The sequence below is a fragment of the Maniola hyperantus genome, chromosome 23 (genome assembly GCF_902806685.2).
Source record: "Maniola hyperantus chromosome 23, iAphHyp1.2, whole genome shotgun sequence".
Taxonomy (NCBI): domain Eukaryota; kingdom Metazoa; phylum Arthropoda; class Insecta; order Lepidoptera; family Nymphalidae; genus Maniola; species Maniola hyperantus.
Window position 1 is genome coordinate 5,062,994 of NC_048558.1, and position 13,078 is coordinate 5,076,071.

Genomic DNA, 13,078 nt, shown 5'->3' on the forward strand with positions numbered 1-13,078 from the left:
TAGATAGGTAATTATTCTGCGCGGAAGACAACTACCTAGTCCAATCTTAGTACGAGGCGTATGACTGCGCATTGTACAAAAACAAATCTCACCCGAGTTTGTGTATTCAATTCACCTTAGTTTCAACTTTAGATTTGAGTGACTACTCGTTTTCCGTTGTAATAACTACAAAGACTACATTAGAGTTACAATAGCTGGCACAAATTATTGTACATCGACCTTAAGAAAGAGGTTTCGGCCTTGCAGAGCGTTGTCTCTGTCACTCATACCTATGTGACGTTTTGTCCGTCTCAACAACAGAGACGGAAAAAAAGCGCTATTTGTTTCTAAAAGTCGATGTACATTACTTCCTGCCGGGCTCTGTAGACTAGTCTTTTTATTATTTTTTATTCAGATACAAGTTAACCCTTGACTGCAATCTCACCTGTTGGTAAGATATTCTAAATGAAACCAAAAACCATATTTATATAATTCATTTATTTAAATTGTATAGTATTCACATTGTCACTATGAGTTTCAAGAACTGAAACACCAGCGTTTACATACAAAATGAGAACACAATGTTTCACAAAAAATAATATTAACTAGGTATAGAGAAATGCAGCATTCAACGAAAGCTATCATAGTAACTAGGGTCCGCTATACATAATCTTCAGATTATAGCAAATTATACTTACAATTAAATGTACTTGGCAGTTGAATTAGAGACTCGATGATTGAAATGATTAATACTGATCATTGCCAAGTGGATAGCTTATGAAACTGTGAGGTTTGGAACAGCCCCCCCCCCCCCCTCGACCTAACACCAATCTTGTCATTCTTACATTGCAATCATCATAATCGTTATGTGCTGAGTTTATACTACTTGGGCTTGAGATCTATAGAGCGCACTTTGACTTTGCTCAAACTTAGATTGAGTTAAAATGAGACAGATTTATGTAAGAGATATAGCTCTGTCTCGTTTTAAGTCTGTGTTAAGTCTAATCTAAGTCAAAGTGCGCCCTATAGATCTCACTCTAAGTATTGTATTCACGGGAGAACAAGAAATATCTACAAAACGTACCTCTAGAGATGTCGGGCCATCGCACTACTATATTATTTTGCGACTTTGAGTTGTGGTCTGGCAACATTTGCGATTGTGTTGTCTGTCAAGATTTGCGATTTTGTGTTGTCGTCTGGCAACATTTGTGACTATGTTGTCGTCTGGCAACATTTGTAACTTTGTGTTGTCGTCTGGCAACAATTGCGACTTTGAGGTGTTGATAACGTGAAAGAAATAAGTCGCGAGACAAGTTATCTGACGATGTCAATCGATATCGCCCAGGGAGGTCCAATATCTCTAGCGACATGTGTAGAGGTTTTCATAGAGCGTACTTAGAATTTGCTTAGACTTTACATATGAGTTAAACCAAGACATTATAAAAGAGGTATTAATCTGTCTCATTTTAATAGAACAAACTGGCATGTCTCTGACAGTGACGTGCAAAGGGTTCGAAACTAGCTCAGGAAACTAGAGTATTTACTGACTATCATGATGAAAAATGAGCATTCAACGATTTCAACCTGGATAAGCAGTGCTTTTATGTTCATAAGACCTGCACGCCAACGGTCTCATATCATAAATCTGTCTTATTAGTCTTTATAGATTTGTGTTGTCTTCCTAATAAATATGTAAACAATAGTAGCTAAAGGTCATTGTCTGATACGGTCAAGACGACGTAACATCGCATTCCGATTGGTTGATTTTCTTCTACCACGTCTAAAATATACAGTTTTAACACGAGTACCAGAAATACAGTCAACAGAAACGATTACGATGTTCTGAATCCAAGTTTAGTGCTAGAGGGAAACTGAGTTTTGAGTGTAATCTGCATAGAGAACTAGCTCACTAGAATTGGCGTTAAATGTGAATAAGATGTTTATAGGAAAATGAACAACGCCTCTAGAGGGGCTTTTTAAAAGATTTACGCCAACTCTGGCAAGTTTTGTCACACCCAAAGTGAAAGTCTCTGAGCCCTCATTCACTAAGACATTAATCTTATCGTTACTGGCATTAATTGTGACGTCAAATTTGACGGCACTAAGTTGGCAACATTGGTCACAAAATACGTTTCCGTTTTCTATATCATAGAGAATCAGGGCCCTGTTTATTAGTAACACCCTGTATATAATAAACGTGATGGTTTTTACATTCATCATTATAATTAGTATACAAAATCCTGTACTTTCATTCGTTAGCATATAACCTTTGTGCGCGTTTGGACCACTCACACGAGTACACGACATTACGCACGTAATTCAAACTTGGTAGAAACATATTCGCACCCCGCTCTACGCCACCCCACGCCATGCCACGTGTGGTAAGCAGCGCACCACTAACATCTTACACTTAAAACTTATTGGCGTGGCGTGGCGTGGGGTGGATTGTTGTCGGATGTTGTAACTCTGCACGGTAGGCAAGTAGAGTGGCGTGCCGCAAATCTGTGTCTACCATTACAAAAATAAAGTATTGCAACCCCACAGCGAAAGTCAATGACAGTGAATTATTTGAAAAGAAAATCATAAGCTATCACAATTCTTTAATATTATAATTTACATTCAGAGATCGCCCCTGTATAATTAGAGATACACGTTTCACATACGATGGGCACTATAAAAAAGTCTTATCTATTTTTGTTCGTCACTATTTATACAGACACGGTCGATGTGAAAAGACTCTTAAGGCTGCACGTTGACTCTCAGCCGATTCGCTCTCACGAAAAAAGAAAGCTATACAATAATTGACTAAATACCTTAAACCGCTGTACGGATTAAAAAAATAAACTAATGTCACCACTGATGTGTCCAGACTAAATATAAAACTATTGAGCATAATAAACGAAAGGCAGTCAACTTAAAACAATTAGGGCGGTTACAGATTGACGTATTTTCTGCGCGCACTTATTACGCTCGGTTCGGCATACGTGCTTCAATTGACCGAACGCGCGTGCACGCGCTCATTCCAATGGGTTCGCTCGAACACGCTGGAATGTATAAGTTTATAAGCGCGTCTACGCTCGTACAATATGTACACGCGTGTGACAAAAGGCACGCTTACAAAAACGAGCTAATCGCGCAAAAAACGCTAATCTGAAACCGCTCTTAGGCCTGAACACACACAATTCGCGACTCCAGCGCGGCGGCGGCGTACAGCAACTACCTAGCTTAGTCTTACGAAAGCGGTTTTCTCGGGCTAGTGTTTCGGGGCTCTCAGATTCTTTTGCATACAACATGACCAAGTATACGGGATTTTTGTTTTTTTTGTTTAAAGCTTATTAACAGATGTTAGATATAATAACGAGATTGGAGGCTTTACGTGCTGTCTCGAAGCACGGAGGAAACGAAAGGCCAAAATATGGACTTCCAAAGTCGGTCCATACAGTTACCGGCTTGGGTCAACGTTGCTTAACCAACGCAGTCGACTGATATCCATTAGCACTGTCGCAAGCAGGTTACGCGTGATCATGCAGTTTATTGTATTACGACTTGTAGTTGTAGCCATCGCGCCGCGTTGCATCGCGCATTCTGTTTGTTTCAGATTTTAAAAGCCAAAATATAAAATGCTACTTTGAGTATACCGTCAACAAAATAAAATAATCAACGGGACACAAACTATTTAATGTAAAATCTTTGAATCAATTTTGGTTGTATAGGTACCTACTTGAAATTTAGAATTTCTCACAATTTTAAATTAAATAGCACTTTCGAAACTAGCGAATTTAATATAACGCGCAAATTGGGAAAATATATTATGTACTTAAAACATTTATACAACATGTAATCTACATTATCTATCACAATTTACCTAAATAAAAAAGCATTACTTTGCACCTCTTTAATGTTTTATTTTCTAATTTGCGCTTGTAAGGTCGGAAACATTTGCAACATCCCACGACGCGACTTGCGACATATTGTAAGTGACACTCGCGCCGCAGGACGTTTGGTGTCCTAAGTGTGTGTAGACCTTAAATATAAAATTCGCTAGTTCTGAAGTGACCCATCATAAGTCAATAATTCAAAATGTACATTTCATTGAATTGAAAATTGAAATCAATAAAATTTCTCCTATGTAAGTAATTTACATACATACCGTAAAATAATCTACAACTAGATATTTTGAAAAATAAAAATGCATTAGTCGATTATACACAGACAATTATATAGGCCTTTGTAAAAAACGTTATTACAAATATTATTATATTTTAGGAAGACAAAATAAATGTTTTCACAGTTGAAATTATTAGTCAAACATATTGCACTGTTGTTTACAACTTTTACGTTTAAGGGATGATTTATGGTGTCCGTGCACGATCACGGCACGGCGATGCATTATTATGCTTCACCGTAGCGTGCAGTTTACTGCTTCACATAAAATGTTCGTGGTGTTTTAAATCCATGCTTCGTCCGCGCATCATACATGGCACGGCCCGCGTTTGCCACGTGCCGGTGTAAATCATCCCTTGAGTCCTAATTCTATACAAGACGCGTCGTATTTCAAAAAATATTGCCAATTCACACTGAATAAGTACATAAACATAAATCTGTAAACTAAAATAAATTTAAGAATTTATTATTACTTTGTAACTACAAATTTTGGTTCATGAAAAATAAAAATAAATAAATAAATAAAATAAATTATTGACAAGACGTGTAAACGTATCGCCATCCTTATCCTTATAAAACATTGTGAAAAGGATGCTCAATTTTAGACAGGGTATGTTTTTAAGGCACAAATCATCATTTTAGTTGGTATAACTCTGGCAATCCAAACCAAACAAAATATTATGGTTACTTGAAAGACATCACTTTTTTATGGCATTTGTATAAAATATATAAGATATATTATTATATAAATTCACTGTCAATTAGTAGGTAATGATAGCAAATATTTCTTGTAATATGGCGCAATATCTATAGAATTAAAGAATCATTTAACCCTTTATATACTGAGATTTTCAAGTACGTTCGACATAATTATATTTGAATCTAATAAATGAACTACTTAAGCATTTTTAAAATAAAATGTTTCATCAATAAAGTTATATTATGTACGTGGTCCTATAAATTATGTAGGAAATTTTTGGCTTTGCAAAATCGAGTAGACTTCTCAATAATTGCTGGCTATTTTCCATTTTAGAGGCAACTTTCATAAGCGCAAACTGAGCAGAAAAAAGCTTGAACAATTGATAATGAACTAAATGAGGACTAAAATAGAGTTCAAATTAGCATGACAGAGACAGTTCCTTGTAGATTTTCTTTTGATTTTATGGACTGTTAGATTGCATCTACATTTCTTTACATCATCGGATCTAATAGTAAATGGCAAAGGTAGTAAATATATGTTCAGCAATTGATAGAAACAGAAAAGAAAAGATCACCCGTCCCTTCAAAATTAGTTAATTTAGTGAAAATATTTTGTAAATTATCTTCTTCTTGAATAATTACTCCTTGGTAATTCAACTAAAGCAATAAAAAGTCGGTCTATTGTACTGAGTAGCAGTATAAAAAGGGCATAAGAATGTTTACCATACAAGGTGGATATATAACGATGCTAAATTAAATCACACGCTACTGGCGTCGATTCTGATGTCTTTCTCTAAACTAAATTTAGAGTATCTGCATCTTTTTCTTTATAATATTGTTAAAAAGAGACGGAAAATGAATAAAGACTATATTTTAGTGCTAGTATTTTACTGTGCAAAAACATTGGTCAAGAGTGGCACCTAAAGTCACGAGGTTCAACAGTTTTAAATTAAATTGAGTTTGGCTGTCCTTTTCTTATTATCTTGATAAGAAAAAGATGTCAATACTCTAACATTTAGTTGCGATCAGAAGCAGCACCACTGACATACATCGAGAAGTGTGTTCGAGCGCATGGTAAATGGACTGATACGTTTGACGCATAGTAAATGAAGGAACTGTATGTATTTCTGTTTTAAAGTGCGAGTGCGAGTCAGGCTCGCGCAACGAGAGTTCCGTACTACAGTCGTATTTTTTCGACATTCTGCACGATAATTCAAAAACTATGATGCATAAAAATAAATAAAAATCTGTTTTAGAATGCACAGGTGAAGACCTTTTATATGATACCCCACTTGATACAGTTATGTTACTTCGAAAATTGAAAATCCTAATTATTAGTTTATGACCACAATTTAATTTTTTTTTGTGTAATATAACCACAAATTCACGGTTTTCAGATTTTTCCCCTAATGTCAGCTTCAAGACCTACCTACATGCCAAATTTCATGATTCTAGGTCAACGGGAAGTACCCTGTAGGTTTCTTGACAGACAGACAGACAGACAGACATACAGACAACAAAGTGATCCTATAAGGGTTCCGTTTTTCCTTTTGAGGTACGGAACCCTAAAAACCGTCTACTGAATATAAAAAGTTGGCGCACATGTAAGCGAGCAACATTGATCAAATGACGAAAACTAGAAAAGTATATTTTGTGCAAAAAATATGACTGAGAGTGAAAACTTTTGTACAAAAACCATTAAATTAAATTTGATTTGAATACCAGCACCTACCTATAACATAACATACATAGGTACGATATACAGGTGCAATATGAATTTGTAATAGCATGACATTGGCAAAGATTATCTACAAATTCAAGCGATTTATATTTTTGCATTAGTCAGTGTAATCAATTTTTATAAAAATGATTTGAAATTCCAAAATGTCAAGAATCAATTTATATCTCGAGTTAGAAGACAAAATAAAAAAATACTATGCAGTCCGTTTATATGTGCGCTAGCTATAACGCTATGTAACTATATAACACCATTTATATAATATAACAAAATGGCCGATACGTTTTTGTAAGCTGTGTGCGACAGTGCTTCTATACGTTAAAAAATTCATATCAACCCATTACATACACTATACATAATATATATATATAACTATTATCCACCGAAATAAAATCGCACATCTTAACTAAACTATTTTTAAAAGGGCCTTGCAAAGAGCAAAGATGCAACTAACTAGCCTTAAATCTTTTAAGAATTCCGAATATATGGTCCACCCATGCATGAATGCAACCTCACTATTATCACTTGCGGGACGTTTTAATAACGAATACGCTAAGTCGAATTAAAAATAACATACTTAATTAAAACAAAGGAAAAACGTCAATTGTTTCTGTAGAAAATCGTTTTAGTCACACACATAATAAAGCTTATTAACTACGGGTTTTCGAGAGAGAATTTTTCATAGAAATTAACTACTATACTAGTATGTATAATAAAATCACTCATGTGACGACGGTTTCGGCACAACCGAAAGAAAGAGTAAGGGAAGATTCATATTAGACCGTGTCGGACCCGACCCGCGCCATGGCCGACGGATCGGAATATTATATGAAGCAACAGGACTCGAAAAACTCGAATACGGTTCGTATCCGGCACGGTCTGCTGTGACTTCGTATAGTTCCAATCTGCATCTCGTCCACGCGTCGGACTCGGCACAGTCTAATGTAAATCATCCTTAATTATGCGTTACGCGAAAAAATTCAGTTAAAATCTTGTGTTGAACGCTACAAGATTCTACGAATTTCCACTTCCACGCCCGTTCGCACTAAAGGGGGGTGCGGGGAGCGGCAAAAAAAAATTCCCTTCTCGAAATTGCAAGTCGTTTTTTCGGTAAAATGATCAAAGAGTTCCCTTTAACAGTGGTCGAGGTTTCTAACACTAAACCGGACTTAGCAGGCACTAACATCGAAACGATCGACTCTCAAACGTCCTCACGTTACAATATGTATAATACATAGAAAACAGTAAAACACATTACTCGCACAATTCCACTAGATGTCCGTATTTATATACGTATTTTTGTAGTCTTTATTTATTTACTGAGATCAATTTTGCCGCTATGCACTAGATTCATTTGGACGCTCGCCGCCAAGCGAAATTGTTCTATAATAAGTCGATACCCCACCGTTGCCTCGTATCGCGATGTAAAAATTTAATAAACACGTAGGAACATGAGCCTTTATGCATAGAACGTAATCGAATAACATATCAAGATACGCGCGTAACCGATTTTTTATCGACCGATTTACTCTTTAACAAAATCGGCTGCTATAGCAAGCATAGCATATATACATTCATATCGTTATTTTGGCATTCGATGTAGCATACAAATTAACTAGCAAATAACGACCGATTTTGTTATAGTTCAATTTTTAGGGATCGATTACATGCGTGTCAAGTCTTACGATTCTGTCCAAAAGACACAGATTGGTCATTGGCATTATACTATGTCGAATGTAGAGAATCGGATCGATTAATTTATACAATTAATATATAATGGCAGAGTACACTTTCAATCATTCGATGTGTAAAGCTTGTTGCTTGTTTACATAACCCAAGTTTTAAGTTAGAAACATACTCATAAAGTTTGGCCTTATTTTCAGTCCGATATTATGTAAAATGAGAGTCAATGAAATGTAATGTTTTTTCGAGTAAATTCAAATATCGATATTTCTATGAAAGAAAGTACGTAAGCAGAAAGTTGTAGTGTGACACTAGACATAGAAACAAACACTATTTGATTCGACTCAACACACGTCGCTTATTATAAGTATGTGTCCATCTTAATATTATACATATACACTTTTATGTATTCGAAGTTTAATTACAAAAGTTTTAAATGCAACACGCGATCTTAAAGCGTACGATATATAAAGACTATAATATCTAAAACGTCTCGTAGGTACAGGCGCTAGGCAGTGTAGGGTATAATCAGTACTAAGCGATATTCATCGACACTGAAAGACTAAAGACGCGGGCTGAAGCAACGATGGGGTATAATTGTTCCACACAATATACGCCGCAGACACTCATGTTCACCTTTTGCACTTACCCACCAAAATGTACCTCGTCCCCACCACCACAAAATCTAACGTTTTATGACCAAAATTACTAGCTATTTTAAGCATTTGAGCCCATACACAGCACCATACAAAACGGTTTCAGGGCAGCATACCCGATTTTCCACAGAACTTGTCCAATGGACGACACTATTTTTGGCAGAATCCGGAAGAACATTTTTACCACCAAGATTTGGTATCTGAATTTGTGCAACGTTATTTTCTCTAGGTTGATGACAGATAGCTCCTTTAGGTGATATTTGTGGGCAGTAGATGGCGTTAGTATCGTTGTCATTCGGAGGGTAGATTGTTCTTTTATTACAAGCAACTTGGCCCGATGTAGTTGGAACGCTTGCATTAATGAACTGTAGCCTTCTTATATTATCCGCCGATTGAATTTTGATCATGTTATTTTTTGCATATTGGTGGGTAGTTTCAAAATCTGCTCCATTAGGGTATACAGTCGGTGTAGTTGCAACAGTTTTCTTTGTAAAACTCCAGCTTGATACTCGCGGTATCGAAATGGGTACACAAGTACAACTTGAGGTTGCTTCCTCTGGTTTGCTTCTATAGTACAAAGTCGGGTTATAATAATTCTGGTTTCCAATGTCTCTGCAATAATCCTCCTTTAGATTTTCACTGGATACAGCATAAATATCAAATATTGGTCTACCTACATTCGAAGTTTGTCTTACATTTCTATCATCATCTTGATTAGAATTATGTGGAACAGCGCTGTGTAATGCTTTTAAAATATCGACACTGCGGTTCCAATTAGGCACATTACTGCAGGTGTGCGTGTTAAAGTTGTTTCTACCCTCATTGTGAGGTATATGGTTTTGAGCATTTAATGAATAAACTGGTATATTAGGCACAATATTGGTCACATTCCCTGGCATTAAGAAGTCGTTTCTGTGGTGGTGGGCGTTAAAGGGCAGTGGTGGGCGCAGAGCGGAGGCGCTCAAGTTTTTGACGTCACTCACGTGGACCGTTGCTTTCGCACGGTGCGACGTAGGCACAGTTTGTACGCACGCAGTCGTGCGGCGACCACGAACGGAGTCAGAGTTTTGAACTTCGAGAAAGTTCCAACTGGGATCAGTAGTGTGAGAGCAGCCGACGGGGGCGGTCGTGGCTGGTTCGACTCCGTTAGTGACGTCACTAGCATGAGCGCAGTTCCAGCTGGGGTCAGCACTGAGTTTCGTTACGCGATGGCCACCGACGTGGGCGGTTGTGACGTCACTCACGCAGGTGCGGTTCCAGCTGGTGGCAGCACTGTGGTCAGTCTGCCGCGAGTCGCTGAGTGACGCAGTCGTGAGCACTCCATTAGTACAGTCACTGCCATGAGCACGGCTCCAACTGGACGCAGGTCGAGGTTCAGACGCGGTAGTGACATCAGTCTGCCGGCGGACGGCGGCGGAGGCGGTCATGCGATCAGACGAGGTGGTCGCGGTCGTCGAGCGAGGCGTCGGAGTCGCGGTCGGCGCGCAGCTCGCGCTCGAGGTCGAGGCTGCGCCGCTCGAGCTCGAGGCGCGCGCCGCCCACGCCTGCGCGTCGAGGCGCCTCCAGGGACGACACCTGCAATGTGAAATCATCTTTAGCACCATAACCATTGCATCAATCCGAGCTCAGACTACATTGAATCCATTTTCAAATAAATAGTCAATAAAATGCAACATGCACAATATTATAAGTTATACATACACTATGTTCTTAGCAGGCGCTGGCACAGAACCAACACTGCGAAATCAAATCATATTGCCCGTGACAGCAACGGTTCAAATCCTACCGACTGCGCCACACATATCGGAAAGCACAATAATTACTTTACAAATATGTTAGGATGTTAATGTCATAACAAATAAGGTTCCTTGATTATTGATTTCTTTATTTTCAGCCGATTTAATTGAAAATGGACTAATTAGTCAAAGCCTAGTACAAATAACCTCAGTGTGCAGTATTCTATATTATTTTAAACCAAAGCAAAAAGAATACTAAAGTGCAAGCTGAATTGTATATTACTTATATATGCTACAATACAATATATTAGGGGCCATATATGTACTATATAAGAAAAATAAATACATGTTGACTATTAATTCAGTTAGACTCATTCGTCGGATTACTCATATAGTAGGTAATGCAACGAATAACTCGTTCATATCCCCTGTTTTTTTAGATTTAATACATGAATGACCCCTAATGTAGGGAGTGTAGGATTAAAAAGCTATGAAACAACGCAATCTTTTCAAAATTAAAACAAAGGAAATGCATCATTATAATATTTTCACTAACGGATAGTGATACCATGTAATATATTCAGCTAATTGAATTGTTATATCAAGCGAGCTAATATAGTATAGGTACGCTATAATATTATGCGGGGGTAGTTATATATTTATTATTAATTTTATAATCGCCATACCTAATGAATTGTTGGAGGCGAAACTGCGGGCAAAAACTAGTTATAAATACGTTTACATTTACATAAATCATAGAACTGGATTCATAGTTTAAGATCACAGTGTAATAAAATAGTGAATTAGCAAAGTGTATTTTAATACTTAATACATTTTTATGTGATCTTATTTATTATTTGAAAAGAAGGATATAGAGCAAGTGATATCAGTCAAATATGTAAAATAATAAATAACTAATCAACAAAATAACTGGAATGTAGTATACAATTAGAAATTTCAAACTTCTCTCGGGTAAGTAATTCTTCTCTCATCTTTCTCTCTATCTCTTTCTTTATCCTATAATGGTACGGCTCTACTATCGGATTCGGCAAATGATTTGCGATATATTATATCAAATTGTGTGGCCGGCGGTAATCGTATCGTTCCGCACATTCGTGCTAAGCGTTAAATAGGTTTGTAAAAAATCCTGCAAAAACACTCCATGTGTTTTAAGATAAGTTTTGTCAGTGATCTGTATGCCGAGATATCATCGAGAAAAAAGTTTCGAAACCTCGAAACCAGGTCTGGTCTCGGATCAGGTCTGGTTAAGTCACTGCAGTTACCAGGAGCGTAAGCTGCGGAAGAAGGTGTGCTCACCTTGGCGAGGCGGCGCGCTTCGGGCGGGCGCTAGGAGGGCGCGGGCAGGTGCGGCAGCTTGCCGGCCGCCCAGTAGCGCCCCCCCGCCGCGCCCACGCTGCCCACCGACCCACTCAGCCCGCTCAGACCGCCCAGCCCGCTGCTCTCCTCCGACAGTGCCGCCTGCAGCTTCGCTTCTGTGGAACGAACGACACATGAGTTATGTAACCTGGTACCAGAGCTTGATGAATTTGATGAACATATTTAATAGGCAATTTTATAGATCACCACTGAAACCAAAATCTAACGTGTTCTAGAAGATAGAGTTACATTTTTGGTCTTGGATTGATGGAGTCTTAAGTCTGGGTCAGACTGTTGTAAACAAGCCCTCCACATGGATTTCCACCGGCGGTGTTTACAAGAGTGTAAACACTTGTTTGCAACAAAAATTCGTTGTTAACACTGTTGTAACCCGCTGGTGGAGAACGATGTGGAGGGCTTGTTTGTTGCGGCAACAGTCTTGCCGGGGTGTAAGTGCTAAAAAGCAACTCAGATCTTTAGTTTTAGTTAGGACGGAAGTAACGTTCATACGTCACTACCTACCGTCAAAAATGGCCGCCAAACAAACAGCTGCTTTTAGTTCAGCGCGCGTTTAGTTTTATTTTAATAGCGCGTGAGGGTGTCCACTCATAAATTTTTATGGAACTGGAACTTTTACTAAAAGGTAGCTAAGGTACTCACTGGCGACTTGCGACGCGTTGAAGGTGACGGGAGTGCGCGCGAGCGGCGTGCGCAGCGAGCCCCCGCGCGCGCCCGCCGCCGCGCCCGCGCCCGCGCACCCCGACCCGCCGCTAGACTGTAACAACGGAACATCACACGGATCTACTAAAGGTGCCTACAGATGTGCCCGATTTTTGACGATCGACATGTGTGATCAAGCAAAATCGAGTATGTGTAACCAATAAAACCGCTATAACATCGCCATCATCTCGTGCCTTCTTCGAAACGAAGTTTGGCGATCATCATCCGAAAAGCTTCTAACACCGACTTTTTTTTTTTTCGGGTAACTATGCCCTGTCCACCCCCTTATATCGTCCGAGCATTTGCATCTTTGGCGACCTAGAGCC

At 38.5% G+C, this 13,078-nt stretch overlaps 1 protein-coding gene across 2 annotated transcripts in view; it reads right to left on the minus strand.

Moving 5' to 3' along the window:
* Positions 1-458: 458 nt before the first annotated feature.
* The window catches only part of Dyrk3 (Dual-specificity tyrosine phosphorylation-regulated kinase 3), a 225,037-nt gene continuing 212,417 nt past the window's right edge, over positions 459-13,078 (minus strand). The window contains exons 6-8 of one of the 2 annotated variants that reach the window (XM_069506590.1): positions 12,693-12,807; positions 11,973-12,148; positions 459-10,494 (exon numbers count right to left, since the gene is read on the minus strand). In XM_069506590.1, coding sequence (XP_069362691.1) covers positions 12,003-12,148; positions 12,693-12,807 — 261 coding nt within the window. In that variant the 3' untranslated portion in view covers positions 459-10,494; positions 11,973-12,002. Of the gene's footprint in view, positions 10,495-11,972; positions 12,149-12,692; positions 12,808-13,078 lie in introns of those variants that run through there. The other variant, XR_011238102.1, reaches the window with a different exon arrangement.